Source organism: Chiloscyllium punctatum, chromosome 17 (genome assembly GCF_047496795.1).
Source record: "Chiloscyllium punctatum isolate Juve2018m chromosome 17, sChiPun1.3, whole genome shotgun sequence".
NCBI lineage: Eukaryota > Metazoa > Chordata > Chondrichthyes > Orectolobiformes > Hemiscylliidae > Chiloscyllium > Chiloscyllium punctatum.
In genome coordinates, this window is record NC_092755.1 from 92854132 (window position 1) to 92873442 (window position 19311).

The following is a 19311-nucleotide window of genomic DNA, read 5'->3' on the forward strand; positions in this document are numbered from 1 at the left end:
GATCCAAAATAGGCAAGTAGGTACCATGCTTTTGGAGTTGTAAATTGGTGCATTGCCCGTCATTACTGAAAACCAGTGTACAGCTTGCTTAAAGTTTGTAGTGAGGCTCAACCATCAAAATGATATCAAATGAGCAGTTTGGCTCTGCAGCCCTTCTTTCTCATCTTAGTCGGTCATGTAGTTGTTTAATAGACCATGCAGTAATGTGATCAGATAATGTACCACAGCAACACGTTCTGAGTAGTTCAGTTCCACATCAGACTTTGCAACTGCTCATTGAAGCATCAGCAATATAAAACTATCAATGATGATCCTTGTGACGTCCAAAGATGTGGTGGCAAAAACATTACTTATGCAAGTAGTATTATTTCCAGAACTCCTTTAAATGCCTATTTAGTGCTGATTTTGCCTCATGGAAAGTCAATAGGTTGTTCATATGAAATGTGTATTCTATACTGTGTGCACTATTCGGGCACAATCAAACTAGGGTGGTTCACTTCTGTAGTGGAATGGAATGTAGCTAATCTGTGGAACAGGAATGATCACTTCTTTTAAAAATAATTCTTGACCAATCCCTAGATAGTTTGATGAGTAAGTCAACCATATGATGTGGCGTGATGTTATAGGAGGACCCTTGGGTTTTGGTCCCAGCTCTGCCAAATTGTAACAGAGCTTTTGGACTGAGGAGCAAAATGATTTCTCTATTGTTCTTCATCTGCAATCCATAGAGCCATCTTACAAAGTTAAGGTCATTCATTACACCACGTCTCTCTTGGATCTTTGCTATAGGTGACTGGGGCCTACAAAAAGGGGATTACAAATGCTTGCAAATTACGAAAGCATGCAGTTGTGATTTTTCTGGTTTTCTCCTACCTATTTACCGCTTAGACATGGTCAGACATACACTACTCATACACTTAATAGTTACCTCTCCTTTCTGTTACTCAACCGATATCATGATAGCAGAATATAACTTGTGAGTATTTGACTTTCATGTTTTGCTTGCTTCCATATTCGTTTTTGGCATAAATGAAAGTTAGCAATGTCTCCACACTTGAATGGAGCATTCAGTGGTTGAGTGAGTATTTCAAAGGTACAGCATGCAATTGCACATTGTAGCAGCCATTTCCAATAATATTTGTATTTGGGAGCAACTGCTGACTTTTAAACTAAGCCCTAGGCTATTAAAACCAGAGACACAAAATGAAATGATAGTATGCAATTACTTTTCAAGGATATAGATGGAAGGAGCCCATTTAGTGGATGTTTGTTTTATCAACTCCACTACAATCTTGTCAGGGATTGTTATGTATTTTCTTTGGAAATGGCATTGATAGCTAGACTAAAACCAGAAATTCACTGGAAATAAGGTTTTGGAGCATGATGCTGCTTTGTGAACGTCATCTTAACTGGCTGGGATTTAACACTTCAGATACAAACTGAGTTTCAATATTTGCTGTGTTTTTCTGAACTAACCAAAAAAAATTCCTGATCCTGTTTCACTTTTTTAAAACTGGCTCCAAGGCAGAAACCTGAAGCCCCAATGAGACCTCTCGTGTTCGACTCATGGTTAAAGTCAGAGGATGTGAAATCAATGAACAAATACCATCACTATCAAAAATAAAAGTAAATGCTGCAGGTGCTGGAAATCTGAAATAAAATATAGAAAACGTTGGAGAAACACAGCAGATCTGTCAGTCCAGTAACTACTTCAGAATTGAAGATGTTGGTATTTATCACGTTGACAAAGTGGGTTGGGTGAGGGAGCAAGCGGATGTCTGTTTGTGTCTCTTCATAGGACCCTTAAACTGCTAACACTTCCTAAAGTGTTTAACCTTCTCTTGTACAGCCTTTTGCTTTTGGATCTTCTCATGCTCTGACTGTTCTAGGACCTGCTAAACTCCACTGCCTTTTTCTCGGAAGGAAATGTATGCACTGCCCTGAAAGGAAACCTGCCCATTCACTGGCCTTCCCAATGGCATGTCTTTCTGCATCTGGATTCTAAGAGGAATTCTTTATAGCTATGCAATAGCTCTTTTTTTAAATAAAATCTTCCAATCTTGTATTAATACTGAACTAATCTCCTCAAAAGTTTTAAAAAACCTCATTGAAATGCCTGTAAACCTCTGCATCACTCTCCGAACTCAAACAATGAAACTAATAATAGGACTTCCCTTTCTAACACATACATCATAGAAATAAAAACCAAACTTAAAATTATACATGGTTCTGTCCACTTTAAAGCCAAATTTTCCAAGTAATAGTAATGTCATGAACCTTTATCATGATGTGTTACTAGGGTTAGACAAAAAAATGAGGGGATGCTTGTGTGGACTCTAGAGCACTCTGCTGCACAGAATTTGTGACATTGCCTGTAAGTGACTCATAAACCTCAACTTCTCTTCCAACCTCATTCTGACACACTTCCTGCTGTTCTGTGAAGCAGGTCGTTTTTGAAAGTTAGTGGCGCATGAAATCCTGAGAGAGCTTCTTGTGGTCACATTTAGCTTCAAATGCTTTCAATTAAATCAATTTATTCTGAATAATCCCAAATTATCAACTGGAGCTATTGAAGACAGGCTGGATTACACGTGTTGTGCATATCTGAATTCTTATCAAGAAGACATTCTGATTATCGCCTTCTCTACCAAGGCACAGTAAGTTCTAGTATTATCAGTTATATTTCTATTTATTTTAATGTTTGAACTTGCTAAAATGCTCCTTCAGAAATATTGTGGTGAGAGTTTTCCAACTATACACAGATTTGGTGTGTCACACAAATTTATATTTTCACCGTTGAACGCACCAACTCCAACTTAAACAGCTAACCCTTGACACATTGATGAGAGTTCATTGATTCACTGTGGGAAAGAATTAAAAGAAAACCTTGCATTTCTAACTTTTAAGAACAGATCTTCGATTTGCATTTTTATGTAACACACTTTCTTGCTTTCCCCTTCTTCCCCTTCCCTTACTCATGGCAATTTTAGACATTGCAAATACAGTCAGAAAGAGATAAGAGCCAACAGCTGCTTAGAGGAAACCACTTTGCAATCAGTCAGCACAAGTATTTGTTCCATATCAATCTGATAATTTTTACATAAATGAGAACTTGATTCTAATGTAGAGTTTAGTGACTTAATCCGTTTCCATTCACATCTCAACTTAAGTTTGCTTCTGATTTCCCCAGTGTGGGTGATGCTGTGAACATGCAATGGGGGCCAGTGAACAAACCTCTTTCCTTCAAACCATCTAAAGGAATGTTGTTTTGCATTTAGGGAGTGAAGTGGATCATAATGTTACGTTCAGCACAGTGGCTTCACATATGTGACATGATGTCTTATTTCTGTCCTTAGAAATAATTTGAGAGGTTTCCAAGTACATAAAATAAAGCCCCCTTAATAGATTTGTTTAAATATCACAGCCAGGTGTGTTTTGGATGCTTACAATGCCCACACTGATTCAAAGTCTCCATTAGTTGCTAGTTGTAAGTATACTGTGTGATGGCCATGGGCCTACCATATAAACCTGCTTTCAATTTAGCTCTAATTGGCCACCTTTGGTCTGTGTGTCTAACTGTCCTTGATTGTCCTGAAAAGGTTCTACTCCCAATGTTGTTGCAATGCACCTTCAACAATAATCTACACATTAACCAGGTCAGGTGCAGTCATAAAATACTTGCAATGAAGGTGACCTTATCTATATTATTTTCTAATTATTACTTAAGTGGATCCTGAAATTTCATTAATCAACATCAAACTAACACTGCTCCGTTAGCCTTGGCTCACAGATCTATCAGCATTTGAAAACCGAGCTCAGACAAATTAACTTTCCCAAGCACCTTACTTGGACACAGGGTTTTCTCATGAATCATTTTGTGCAACCTGTGTGTAGTACTTGACAAAAAAAAATTGTTCTTTTTCTCAACATATTGACACAGGAAAGCTATTTATTAAAGCACACCATGGAAAGAGTCCATTTGCTTGTACATGTTCATTGTAAGACCTATCACATAATCTTTTCCATAGTTTTGACAGCTGCTCCAGCAGCTTTTCAGCATTCTGCATTGATCCATTTGAAGTAGCAGTAATGAAGCTTGTAGGGCCTTCCTCCCAGACAGTGTCAGTTGCTGGGAAGTTTCTCCTTTTGGTGCAGAGTTAATAATGAAGCATTAAAGCCGAGGCCATCATGGTGATCCGATATCTTGGAACATACCAGGGTCCGATTCACATAACCTCTGGACAGCTGCTCTTGTCACGGTTGCCTCTGCTTTGGACAAACCAGCTCTTGCACAAGTCATTAGATTCAGCACAACTCTGCAAGAATATTCTTGGCACACCAGTACTTCAAAAGAGCTCCACCTTCATTTCAGGCCAATGGAATTGAATATGAAGTGGGACTACTATAATTAAACAAGCAACTTTAAATCTGTCACTGTACATAGCTCAGTCTTATGTTTAGAATAGCATATGGTGCAAAATGATTATCTGGCTATACTGACAGTCCAGGTTGGAATGTCAAGTTTTAATTATTTACATTCACTTGTTGAGCACAAAGTCAAATATAGCTTTCATATTCATGAAAGCAAATGGTGACCCAATAAGGAATCCTTTTGCATCTGCAACAGGTGAACGTAAAGGTGCTATCAATGGAAGATGTCTTTCAGAAACAGTCTTCTATTAACATCTCGCATTGTGACTTTGGCTAAAGGAGGAAATAATAAGTTGCTAAATGATTAAAACATATGGGGTGTAACCAGGAAGGACAAATGTCACAGGTTGACGGAAAACCAGAAGTCAGTCTTTTTTTGGTTTTACACAGCATTTATAACATTCATAACTGACAAATGGGTTTCAAGTAGAATTAACCACAGAAGACATCTTGTATGTCAAAGTATAAATATCTGAGCAAGATGAATAATATGTAAAGGCTTGGCTAGTGGAATGGTTAAAAACAGCTCAAGGGGCAAAAATGTTGTGGCAGAAGCATCTGGTTAAACTCTATATGTGATCTTGATTAACATAAATAATTCCCTGCCACTCATATAATGTCAGATCATACCCAACCATTCAGCCACTTGGAACCTCAGTTTAACGTTTCATTCAAAACACTCTCTCAAAATGCTAGCTTTGATTTTTACACTCAAGCCCTGGAGCAGAAATCAAATCCAAAATCTCATTATTTAAAGGCATTCGTGTTACCCACTAAAGCCATACAGAGGGTGCTCTGGAATTTCAATTTTATATCTTTTCTCGTCCAGTTGTCATGTCCTCCTTTAACACAATCTCATCGGCAAAAGTTAGGTCATCCCATCACACCATCTATGTCTTTCAAGTGACACTAATTTAACCTACAGCGCTGCTGTGGATCACTTTGACATGATGTTCTACATTAAAGGTGCTGAAATAAATGCAAGCTATTGTTGAGAGGAAGTCCCCAAAAATAACAAACATGTTTGAAAACAAATGGAAGTAAAATGAAATGATGACAAAAACTGTTTTGAAAAATTCAAAGAGCAAATGTTAGTGATTTTTAGAGAAGGTGTTTGGAAAGTGAAGAAAGATGTCACTTATTGTGAGACCCTGCCCTGGGTCTCTTGTGGTTTGAGTCGAGTGAACAGGAAGCCTTGCAATAAAGTCCCAGTAAAATCTAAATCTTCTAGTGGTAGCAGCTTGTCTGTCTTTAACATTGATGTTCGAGAGAATAATACCAGAAATTGATCAGCATCTAAATGGAATGAGCTGTTAGGAAGATAAAGGAAACTTCAGCTTTTCTGGGTAAATAGCAGGGAATAACTCAGGACCGCACTGATAAAGATCAAACTTAAATGTAGGATGCATTTCAAACTGGACCAAAAGGGACATAAATTCAGAAAAAAGTATGCTGTCATCATTGGGCAGGAGCATATGGAACTACCTGCGAAATAAAGTTGGAGCTAGGTTGCCATTAAAGCCATTCAAACTACACTTAGAGCCTGTGTTGGGAAAGTGAAAATGTTGCATTGGTACATTTTACACATCAAATAACATCACCTCATTTCTGACAGTTCTTAAATTGCACAATCTGTGCATAAAAACAAATATAATTGTTCTAAATAACTTTGACCTCCTACTCAAATTCTCCAAACAATTCAGATTTGTCAAAAACAAACCCTTAAAATAATTTGAATGATTGCATAGACACTAACTGTGTTGAAAACGTGGGCCCCTTTCATAAGAAAGGACAGAGGTGCATTAACACATGAAGTTATAAGGCCCATGCCCACAGCACCAGTTACACACCAAGCCTTCAGTAAAACGTGCCATAACCCAAAGAAATGGTGTCAGAGAACCATGACATCCGTCTCATATGGGTTTTGTTTATTTCTATAGGTCCGTTCTTTCCTGCATTTCACTTCACATTTGACTTTAAGGATCAAAAGGAGAGTTGTTTCTCGGGCTGCAACTCTGAGCAAGGGTCTAAATGAAAAGTTTCTCTTCACAACAAAAGACTTGATGGTATATTGTAGATCTATACAGAGATGCTTTGACTCTTCTCGAACCAGTGATATAGAAAGGGAGCATTGAAAGGAGATTATCTGAGCAAGAAGTTTTGGTTTGATTTTTAAATTACTATGCATGTAGATTAGAACATAAATGTTAACAACATGCATATCTTCCTTCCAGATATTTGTGCCTGATACCTAATACAGTGGAGATATGATTTCTGTATCATTGTGGTACAGATAGAAGCCATTCCGCCTGTAAAGTATCAGTAGTTTCCAGTGAAAGAAGTCAAATTTCTCCCATCAGCTCCTGCCCCATTTGTATATAATGCACAAAATCAACGGAAATCACTAAAATGTTAATAAGAAAAATAATAATGTACATTATTGGAAAATAAAAGCAAAAAATACAGTCATTGAATACTTTTTTCCCCCCTCACCCTCAAAACATTATTAAGCAAATAACCCTAGAAAATATTCAGAAAAATGTAACACCACAAATATCAATATTTTCATCTTTACTCTTGCAATTTTGGCTGCTTTGTCATGGTGGCTCAGTGGTTAGCACTGCTGTCTCATAGCACCTGGGACCTGGGTTTAATTCCAACTTCAGGTGACTGTGTGGAGTTTGCATATTCTCCCCGTGTCTGCGCAGGTTTCCTCCGGGTGCTCTGGTTTCCTCTCTCAATCCAAAGACGTGCCGTGAGATGAATTGGCCTTGCTACGTCGTCCAGATGGTTCATGCATGTGTAGGTTAGGTGCATTAGTCCGGGGTAAATGTCTAATACAGTAGGGTAATAATTCTGGGTGGGTTACTCTTCGGATGGTCTGTGTGGACTTGGGGCAAATGGCCTGTCTCCACACTGTAGGATTAGAACATAGAACAGTACAGCACAGAACAGGCCCTTCATGTCAGGTAAACCTAATGTACAAACCCTCAAATTTCTGTGACCATATGCATGTCCAGCAGTCTCTTAAATATCCCCAATGACCTCGCTTCCACAACTGCTGCTGGCAATGCATTCTATGCTTCCACAACTCTCTGCGTAAAGAACCCGCCTCTGATATCCCCTCTATACTTCCCGCCAAACAGCTTAAAGCTATGACCCCTCATGTTAACAATTTCTGCCCTGGGAAAAAGTCTCTGGCTATCAACTCTATCTATGCCTCTCATTATCTTGTACACCTCAATTAGGTCCCCTCCCTTCTTTTTCTCCAATGAAAACAGTCTGAGCTCAGTCAACCTCTCTTCATAAAATAAGCTCTCCATTCCAGGCAGCATCCTGGTAAACCTCCTCTGAACCCTCTCCAAAGCATCCACATCTTTTCTATAATAGGGCGACCAGAATTGGACGCAGTATTCCAAGTGCAGTCTAACCAACGTTTTATAGAGCTGCAACAAGATCTCACGACTCTGAAACTCAATCCCTCTGTTAATGAAAGCCAAAACACCATATGTTATCTCAACAACCCTGTCCACTTGGGTGGCCATTTTAAGGGATCTATGTACCTGCACACCAAGATCCCACTGTTCCTCTACACTGCCAAGAATCCTGTCTTTAATCCTGTACTCAACTTTCAAGTTCGATCTTCCAAAATGCATCACTTCGCATTTATCCAGGTTGAACTCCATCTGCGAGGAGAAAGTGAGGACTGCAGATGCTGGAGATCAGAGCTGAAAATGTGTTGCTGGAAAAGCGCAACAGGTCAGGCAGCATCCAAGGAGCAGGAGAATCGACGTTTCGGGTGTAAGCCCTTCTTCAGCCCTTCCTGAAGAAGGGCTTATGCCCGAAACATCGATTCTCCTGCTCCTTGGATGCTGCCTGACCTGCTGCGCTTTTCTAGCAACACATTTTCAGCTCTGAACTCCATCTGTCACCTCTCAGCCCATCCCTGCATCCTGTCACTATCACACTGCAGCCTACAACAGTCCTCTATACTGTCATGACACCTCCAACCTTTGTGTCGTCTGCAAACTTGCTGACCCATCCTTCAATCCCCTCATCCAAGTCATTAATAAAAATTACAAAGAGTAGAGGCCCAAGAACAGAGCCCTGTGGAACACCACTCACCACTGACTTCCAGGCAGAATACTTTCTTTCCACTACCACTCACTGTCTTCTGCTGACCAGCCAATTCTGTATCCAAACAGCTAAATTTCCCTGTATCCCATTCCTCCTGTCCTTCTGAACGAGCCTACCATGAGAAACCTTATCAAATGCCTTGCTGAAGTCCATAAACACCACATTCACCGCTCGACCCTCATCCACTTGTCTAGTAACATCCACAAAGAACTCAATAAGATTAGTGAGGCATGACCTGCCCCTCACAAAGCCGTGCTGACTGCCTTTAATCAAGCCATGCTCTTCCAGCTGGTCATAAATCCTACCCCTCAGAATCCTTTCTAACACCTTGCAGACGACAGACATAAGACTGATTCTATTCTATTCTAGACACCTCCTGATTTTCCAACATTAGCTGTGTAATAAGTGCAGTGAAAGTATTGACAACATTCCTTGAGCACTATTCTTCCTATCAATCCATGTTGCATTAATACTATGGCTGTCACCTCATTACATTGGCTTGGGAAGCTATAGAATTAAGCAACCAGATCTGACATTTAACATGAGGTATGAATATAACAGGTGGGCATAGTCCCTAACAGTAGCCATACGTAGAATAGAGAATAAATCAGGAGATAATAAGGGGATGTTAAAAGGCAGTGTATTAATATAAATGACTATAGTGTTCATGTAGATTGGGAAAATCAAATAGGAAGAGGGAACCACGAGGAAGAATCCATAGCATGTATTCAAGACAATTCCCAAGAATAACTTTTTGTGGATTCAACATGGGACAGGCTATTTTAGATTTAGTAATGTATAATGAGGTTGTTTTAATATAAGATCTCAGAGTTCAAGATCCCCTAGGAAACAGTCGTCATAACATGATAAAGTTTAGCATTCAGTTTGAGAGAGAGAAGCTTGAGTCAGAAATGACTGGAAATTAAATGTAATGATAAAGGTGTTATTGACTAGACCAGACTAGCCCCCCTTAAAAAATATTAAGATGATAACGTAGAGCCTTTTTCTTATTTCAAAGGTAAATGTGAGGTGCTGTGTTCAGATACAATTTGACAGGTCAAACTACTTGACATTAAGCAAAACACAATTTATGCAAACACAACAGTTAAAATACAACAAAAGAAAGCAGAACTTAGAATAAATTAGCTTGATTGGAAAACCTTACAAGAATAGATACAGTAACTATTACTAATTAACTATTCCAATATAGAAACATCCCATGAACACACTCCTTGGCAAAAAGGCAAATTCAGAAAACAGAGTTTCTCACGTGCAAGGTCTGCAGTGGGAAAAGAAACTCTAGTTCTAACTGAAAGAGGGGGGGAAAAGCTTTTACTTCTTCAAGAATCCAGCAGCTTCTGCTCTGTCTAAAAGTTTTTAAAAAACTAGAAATCTTGGTCTGTGATCTGGTCACACCCATCCAGGCTACATCTATTATTTCAACTTTTAAAAAAACCCCAAGGCTGCACATATTGTTTACATTAATCCAGAATGCTTGATACCTCTCATTTAAGCTCTCTCTTAAAAGAAACCAGGACAGAATACACTTAAAGCCATAGCATGGTCACAGTAAGGAATAAGGTTAGAGTTAACTGGAATGAACTGGGAAAAAAGTTTAGCAAAAATTCAGTTGAACAATGGTAAATGTTTAAGAAAATAGTTCGAGACTCATAACCAAGGAAGTTAAGGAAAGCAGAAAATTGAAAGAAGGTATATACAATGTGACAAAGATTAATGATAAGCCAGAGGTTTGGAAAAGTTTAAAGCAATAACAAAAGTTAATCAAAACAAAATAACGAGACAAAGTAAACTTTGAGGGTAAACTAGCAAGTAATCTCAAATTGGACAGTAAGCCTTCTTTAAATATGTGAAAGTGAGGGAAGATGTAAAAAGTGAACATTGGCCTCTTAGGCAATGAGGCTGGGGAAATAATAAAGGGAAACCAGAAAATGACAGAGGAAATAAATAAATACTTTACATCAGTATTCACAACAGAAGAAATAAATACCATTCCAAAATTGTTAAATAATCAAGAGGCTAAAGGGCCATGGAAGTAAATACTATAACTGTCACTAGAGGAAAAGGTACTAGGGGAGTTAAAGGCTAACAAGGCCCCTGGACTTCATTGGATGCAACCGAGGATATTAAAGGAAGCAACTATAGAGATAGTAGATGTACTGGGAGTAAATCATCCAAGAATCCTCAGATTCTAGATAAGCCCCAGATGATTGGAAAACTGCCAATGTAACTCTCTTATTGAAAGTGGAAAATAAACAAAAAAATTACGAAAACCTAGTTAGCTTAACACGTGCCTTAATGAAAATGTAATAGCAGAGTATTTAGAAAGTATATTATAATCAAGCAGAGTCAGTTTGACTTCATTACAGAGGAAATCATGCCTGACAAATTGATTATAGTTCTTTGAGCAAATTTAAAGCAGGATAGATAGAAGGAGATCCATTGGATGTAACTTATTTGGATTTCCGAAAGGTTTTCCATAAGGCACTATAGTCAGTACTTCTATAATGCAATGGTTGCAACCCTGCATTATAGAAAAATTGTGCTTTCGAGACAGTGTTTAAAGTATTCGTGAAGTAACCATGTTTCAGCTAACACAGGTTTTAAAAGTTCACACTTTAGAAACAGCATCCAGTCAGTGGTTAGCACTGCTGCCTCACTGCGCCAGAGACCCAGGTTTGATTCCAGCCTCGGGCGACTGTCTGTGTGGAGTTTGCATATTCTCCCCGTGTCTGCATTGGTTTCCTCTGGGTGCTCCGGTTTTCTACCACAGTCCAAAGATGTGCAGTTCAGGTGAATTGGCCGTACTAAATTGTCCCTCGTGTTAGGTGCATCATTCAGGGGGAAATGGATCTGGGTGGGTTACTTTTCGGAGAGTTGGTATGGACTTGTTGAGCTGAAGGGTCTGTTTCCACACTGTAGGGAATCTAGTCTAATCTAGTCCCAAATTCATCAATTGCGTTATAGCAAATTCGCATTGACAAAATGTGTGTTATAGCAGAATAACCTGTGCTTGCTATGCTACTTAATAAGAGGAGTTCATGGTGTTGGAGGCAGCATATTAGCATTGGCAGAGATTTAGGTAACATAGAACTCAGAGAATTGGGATAAAGGGGGATTTTTAGGATGACAACCTGTAGCTAGTCGAGTGCCACAGGGATCAGTGATGGGATCTCAATTGTTTACGATATATTTTCATAACTTGGATGAGGGAAGTGCATGTATAATCACCAGGTTTGCAAATAACACAAAAAACAGGTGAAAGGCAAGTTGTGTGGATGACACAAATAGTCTACAGATGGATAGAGACAGTTTAAGATAATGGCAAAAACTTAACAGTTGGAATATAATGTGGGAAGTGTGAGATTTTGCACTTTGCCAGGAGAACAGAGGAGCTGAATAATATTCAAATGAGAAAGATTACAGGAAGCTACAGACAGAAGGATTGGGAAATCCTTATGTGTGGAATCACAAAAAGCTAACTTCAGTCAGAAGATGGGAAGACAATTGGATATTAGGCTTTATTTCAAAGGGTCTGGAGTATAACAAAATGGAAGTCTTGCTAAAGCTATACAAGACACTCATTAAACAATACCTCGAATACTGTGAACAGTTTTTGGGACCCTTATCTAAGGAAAGATTTATTGGTATTGGAGGTAGTTCAGAGAAGGTTCATTAGGCTGATGATGCTTTGGAAAATATTTCTGATGAGGCACAGTTGTGTAGAATGGGCTTGTACTCACCGGAATTTAAAAGAATGAGAGCCAACCTTATTGAAACGCAAGATTCTCGGGGGCTCGATAGAGTAGATGCAGAAAGGTTGTTTCCCATTGTCTGACAGTCTTGGACCAGAGGGCACAATCTTAGAGTAGGGGGTCACCCATTTACACAGTCATAGAATCATACTGCATAGAAACAGATCCTTCGGTCCAACTAATCCATACCAACCATGTTTTCAAACCAAACTAGTCCCACTTGTCTGCATTTGGTCCTTATCAGTCCAAATCTTTTTCTAGTCATGTACTTATCCAAATGCCTTTTAAATGTTGTAACTGTACCTGCATCCACCACTTCAGGCAGTACATTCCACACTCTCTGTGGAAAAAAAGTTTCCCCTCACGTCCTTGTTTTTTAAAGCTTCCTCTTCTCACCTTAAAAATATGCCCCCTAGGGAAAAGACCCTTCACTATTCACCTTATCCGTGCTCCTCATGATTTTATAAACCTCTAATAAGGTCACCCCTCAACCTCCTACCCTCCAGTGAAAATAGTCCAAGCCAATCCAACCTATTTTTATAACTAAAATCCTCCATTCCCATCAACATCCTGGTAAATCTCTCCTGAACCCTCTGCAATTTAATTATATCCTTCCTATAGCAGGGAGACCAGAACTGCACAGTGCTCCAGAAGAGGCCTCACTAACATCCTGTACAACCTCAAAATGATATCCCAACTCCTAAGCTCTAAGGTCTGAACAATGAAGACAAGCGTAATAAACACCTCATTATCCACTCTATCTACATGTGATATAAATTTCAAAGAATTATGTAAGTATACCCTCTCTTTTACAGCACTACACAGGGCCCTCTCATTAATTGTGTATGTCTTGCCCTTGTTGGTTTTACATCAAACTGCCACTCCTCAGCCCAATGACCCAGTTGATCAAGACCTTTTTAGGTGTGCAGGAATCTCTTCTCTCAGAGGGTAGTGAATCCGTGGAATTCTTTACCTCAGAGGGCTGTCAAACCTGGGTCATGAAGTATGTTTAAGGCTGAGATAGATTTTTAACCAGTAAGGGAAAGGCAAGAGAGAGTGATTCAATCGACCATGATCTCATAGAATGGGATAGCATACTTGATGGGCCAACAGGCCTACTTCTGCTTACCCTCATATGAGGAAATATTAAGGAAGTTGTGTTCACTACTTTTGGAAAAGGGGAGACTTTTATGTTTCCTAATGTAAGTATTCCACAGCTCCACCTCCCCCCTGTGTGACATTAGCACACTGAAAATAAATTGGTTAGATCTTTCTAGCAGGGAGGTTTAATACATCTTCAGGATGGATATCACAATATATAATTGCAAAATGGTTGTGAAATAGATTCAAATAAATGATCAAGACAAACATCTAAACTATTGTAAACTAAACAAGCACTAAGAGACACAAATTACACATTAGACAGTTTGAAGTAAGAAGGTGAGACCATTATAACTCTTTTTGAGGGAAAATGGAATTCAGAAACAAACTGTAAGGAAAGACCTTGCAAGTAGAGTTTAAGGGATCATTCCTCACAGCAATTCAGGCAGCATCCGAGTAGCAGTAAAACCCCACCGTAACAAGGACAGAACCCCACCCCTCCAACCGTAACAAGGATAGAACGCCCCTGGTGCTCACCTTCCACCCTACCAACCTTTGCATAAACCAAATCATCCGCTGACATTTCTGCCACCTCCAAACGGACCCCACCACCAGGGATATATTTCCCTCCCCACCCCTTTCCACCTTCCGCACAGACCGTTCCCTCTGTGACTACCTGGTCAGGTCTCCCTACAACCCACCTTCCCATCCTGGCACCTTTCCCTGCCACCGCAGAAATTGCAAAACCTGCGCCCACACCAGGAGCCTTCCACATCCATCAAAGTTTTACCTGCACATCCACTAATATCATTTATTGTATCCATTGCTCCCAATGCGGTCTCCTCTACATTGGGGAGACTGGGCACCTCCTAGCAGAGCGCTTTAGGGAACATCTCCAAGACACCCGCACCAATCAACCAAACCTCCCCGTGGCCCAACATTTCAACTCCCCCTCCCACTGTGCCGAGGACATGGAGGTCCTGGGCCTCCTTCACCGCCGCTCCCTCACCACCAGACACCTGGAGGAAGAACGCCTCATCTTCTGCCTCGGAACACTTCAACCCCAGGGCATCAATGTGGACTTTAACAGTTTCCTCATTTCCCCTTTCCCCCCCTCACTCCAGTTCCAAACTTCCAGCTCAGCACTGTCCCCATGACTTGTTCTACGTGCCTATTTTCTTTTCCACCTATCCAGTCCACCCACCTCCCTGACCTACCACCTTCATCCCCTCCCCCACTCACCTATTGTACTCTATGCTACTTTCTCCCCACCCCCACCCTCCTCTCACTTATCTCTCCACCCTTCAGGCTCTCTGCGTATATTCCTGATGAAGGGCTTTTGCCCGAAACGTCGATTTTGCTGCTCCTCGGATGCTGCATGAATTGCTGTGCTTTTCCAGCACCATTCTAATCTAGACTCTGGTTTCCAGCATCTGCAGTCATTGTTTTTACCTGGATCATTCCTCACAGTCTGGAGAGGGGACAGTTTTGAGCTCTGATAAAGCAGTGGATGAAGTTAAGATCAACCAGGCAATTTATTTGCTGGGCCCAGTGTTACAATCCTTAAACTATCAGGTACTTAGACATGATCACAATGAAAGTAACCCAGGTGTGAGAAAGTAAATCAAAGTCCGTGTTAGCTAGAACTTGGGGGTCTGTGGTTAAAGTCTGAACAGCACCTTAGATGCAATTCTATGAGCTGATTTGAACTTTCGATTTCAGAGGCACTTCATCATTCTTTCCTGGCCTGGACTTGATGGGTCAAATGGCCTCCACTTTTATTATAATGACTATGTCAATTGTTTTCCTTTTAATGCACAAACCTGTCAGACAGTCTAAATGACTCTAAAAACAATTCAGACAATCCTTCTGTAACGAGATTTTGTAATGTTCTGTTTTAGAATCCTAGCAGTTACCTGTGATATTAATGCATGACAACATGACCATTGTCAATGCAGTAGGAACCAGATATCTGTCCCAAATACACTGTTCAAAGCAGTAACCTTGTATGTATGCTAATACTGTAGATTTGCCTTTGCTGCACTGAAAAATATTTATGTTTTTAGCTTCTTGCAGATATGCCATTGATGTGGTGCAGCCTTCCTGTACTTCTTGCTGCGGTAGCTGGTTTGGCTATGATGGAGCAGACTACAAGGGAAACATTAGAGGTAAATAATTTGACAGAATCAGTTTCTGATGGACAGACCCAGAATCCTCAGACGTTCACTGAGAACTCAGCAACACCCCCACCTGTCTATTTGAATTCAACAAGTTCACCCCTTCCCAAAGAAACTGCTCAACTCACTTCAACAACTGGCTCTCCAATGACAGGTACCTCCATTTATTCCACAACAGGGCCCCTGCCTCTCTCCACTCAAGATTTCAAGACTTCTCAAGAAGCCACCACTCAGCTGATGAAATGGTCCACTTTTGTGGATCCTGAACCAGTGACTGATGTCAACCAGGACTCTTCCCCCACTAATGGAACAGAGCATTGGACAACGGATATAGGTGGAACTGAAACAGAGGTGTCTGAAATCACATTGACCTCAACTACAGCCACTAACACTTCAGAGCTGAGTGGATATGTCCATCCAGACGTCAAGGTGAAAACCATGACTCTGCCATCCAGCACTTTGTCCTCTACAAAGAAGCTACCAATGAGCCCCTATCCGGTGACCACAGCTTCTCCATTTGTGACAACTACAAAGAAAGCTAATGAATCAATCTCTTTGAAACCAACCATTCCCTTTGTTAGCAAAATCATCAAGACAACCACCAGAAGTAACAACAGGCTTACAATTCCTCAGGTTACACGTAAAAAAATTAGCCTTGTTGCTCAGTGCCTCATAGCCATTGCTATTCTAGCAGGGGTCTGCACTGTCTTTGTCATATGCACTGTGGTCCTGTGTACTAAGCTTTCAAGTCAAAGACAGAACTATAGGGTCAACCAGTCAAACGGCACTGAGCTGATCTGCATTTCTGCTCTTTTGCCCGAAGATGAAAGAAAACTGCGGAGACAAATGAAGGCAAAACGACTTCGAAATCTCAGAGAGACCACAATTGGTCAGAATAGTGACAGCGATGATGATGACCTTACCCTCCATAGCTTTGTGACTGAACACTAGACCTTTCCATTAAGCTTCAGAATCAAGCCTCTCCTCCTGGTCTCTAACTGATGAAGTAACAACGTTTGGATCGATTGTAAGCTGGTGAATTGAGTCTCTTGCTTTGGTTAATGAGCAAGTGTCTCTGAGGATGTTCCATGATTGAAGGCTGCTCTTCATCGCATATTTGAACCCTTCAGATCTACAGAGATTCCTCCACTGTTTGTAAAGCTATAGCCATAAGCTGGGTCCTGACTCCATCCACTGATGTCTATAAAGAGTGGTGTGCTTATGTCGCTACATGAAAGACAATACATTTTTAAGACTTTGTATATACACTTATTAAAATAGAAATATCGACTTGCTTTGTGTGCTGCACTTTGAAGGGTAAGCTAGTTGGATGCTGAAAAATTATAAGGTCAAAAAACAAAGTGGTATAATTGGAAATTAGGTCCTAACATCTGCCTGAAGGAACCTGCCAAACTTCAGAGCTAACATCAAACGCATGATGTGTTTCTGGTGCAAAATTATACAAGCCAGTCATCCACACGGTTGGTTCTTAGCACCACGGCTGAGGGCAGCATCCACACGGCTGGTTCTTAGCACCACGGCTGAGGGCAGCATCCACGCCGTTGGTTCTTAGCACCACGGCTGAGGGCAGCATCCACGCGGTTGGTTCTTAGCACCACGGCTGAGGGCAGCATCCACGCGGTTGGTTCTTAGCACCACGGCTGAGGGCAGCATCCACGCGGTTGGTTCTTAGCACCACGGCTGAGGGCAGCATCCACGCGGTTGGTTCTTAGCACCACGGCTGAGGGCAGCATCCACACGGTTGGTTCTTAGCACCACGGCTGAGGGCAGCATCCACACGGTTGGTTCTTAGCACCACGGCTGAGGGCAGCATCCACACGGTTGGTTCTTAGCACCACGGCTGAGGGCAGCATCCACACGGTTGGTTCTTAGCACCACGGCTGAGGGCAGCATCCACACGGTTGGTTCTTAGCACCACGGCTGAGGGCAGCATCCACACGGTTGGTTCTTAGCACCACGGCTGAGGACAGCATCCACACGGTTGATTCTTAGCACCACGGCTGAGGGCAGCATCCTAGTAATTCGGTGTTGCGTTGCTAAATGACACTTGGTCACTAATTTCATAGTGGCTAGAATCAAGAAGGCTTTTTTGTAAGGTGAAAAGAGAAGAACTCTAGTTGTAAAGGCACTGGTCATTGATTAAAAATAAATACCAAGAGTAATCAGAGAATGGAACAGATGGTTTATCTTCTGCTAAAGGATGTAGTTAAATGAAGTAATTAATTGAGAGCAAGAATATTTTACTCAAAGTAAGATACAGGACTAGGGTTAGAGTAAGGGTTACAATTAGTTTTGGATTGTACTAATGAAGGGTTGGAACAAATGGCCTCCTTCTACAGCTGACTGGATAAATAGTTTTAGATTGGATGGGGTTATTGAGGACCATCAGGAAGGGAATGCAATAGTTACTTTCTTCTCCACAAGAATAACCATCTTTAAAGAGCGTTGCCTCAAATGTGCCATGCTGCCCATCAATGCCCTCTAACATTGGCACCAGCAGAGTTTGAAGGCTCAGTGAGATAACATTGTATTAGTATTGGAAGTGCACGTACAACATCAGACAGTTCTTTCAAAAAGCCATCACAGGATAAGACAGACCAAGTGGCCTTCCTTCAGTGCAGATTAACTAAGAAGATAAATATAGAAATAAGAAGTAAGAGAATTTCCTCAATATAAGAGGAGCCTGTGGCAGCATCCAGGAAGTGTCTGTGTAGCTGGATGTGTACAATTTCAAAGTGGGGCTTTTAGCACTTTTTCCATAATACTTAGCTGGGTGAGGAAGAGGCTGATGATCAAACACATTTTTTGTTCCACTGAAGAATACATTTAAAACCGAAGGTTTGTGTGAACTGCACTGTGTCGTCTGACATCACCACAGAGCAGAGAGGCTTCCGGTAGTTTTACAAGTTCCAACTGTACTGTAAACGTTTACATTTTCCTTTAGCTTTTTAATCAGCAAACTGTATGACAGTGGACAAAGTGGAATCCTCAGCCATTTCTCAATAAATTTAACCTTCCACCCATGTTTGTCTTGTTAAAGATGTTTCTGTTTGTCAAAAGCTATTGTGTAATTTTGTAAACTTGGTTGACGTAGTTCCAATGCAATTTGGAAATAATACTCAAACCCAAGGCTGTGCCTTATTTTAACAGTTCACTTTAACTCATTTGAAAAATGCATGAGTGAATTGTCACATTCATTACTTCGATGCTGTCTCCTCTCCACCACATGGTTGATGTTAACTTTACCTGTTCCCCTTTCTTCTGACAGCACCTTCCAAACCTGGAACCTTTATCCACCTAAGGACAAGGGCAGCAGATGCCGGTGAACACCTCCCACCTGCACATTCCTCTCCGAGTCACAAAGCATCCCAACTTGGAAATATGTCACCATTCTTTCACTGTCACTGGGTCCAAATCCTGGAACTCCCTCCCAAACAGCATTGTTGGTCTAACTACAGCACATAGATTGTAACAGTTCAAGAATGAAGCTCACCCCACCTTCTCAAAGACAATTGGCAATGACCAACAAATGTTCATTTCTGACAATACACTGGCAGATGTTTGCTTTACTCAAGTATATTTGGAATAAGGAACAAGAGAGCTTGACTCATGTTGACCAACCATTGAGCCTGATCTTAAGAGATGTTGAAACATGTTACAAGGGGATTTTT

At 40.8% G+C, this 19311-nt stretch overlaps 1 protein-coding gene across 1 annotated transcript; it reads left to right on the forward strand.

Annotated features, from left to right (window-relative positions):
* Window positions 1–2465: 2465 nt before the first annotated feature.
* Window positions 2466–18657, forward strand: LOC140488128 (uncharacterized). Its single transcript, XM_072587938.1, has 2 exons — window positions 2466–2657; window positions 15509–18657. Exon 2 carries the CDS (start codon window positions 15521–15523, stop codon window positions 16568–16570), a length of 1050 nt encoding a protein of 349 aa, XP_072444039.1. The 5' UTR covers window positions 2466–2657; window positions 15509–15520; the 3' UTR covers window positions 16571–18657.
* Window positions 18658–19311: the final 654 nt, after the last annotated feature.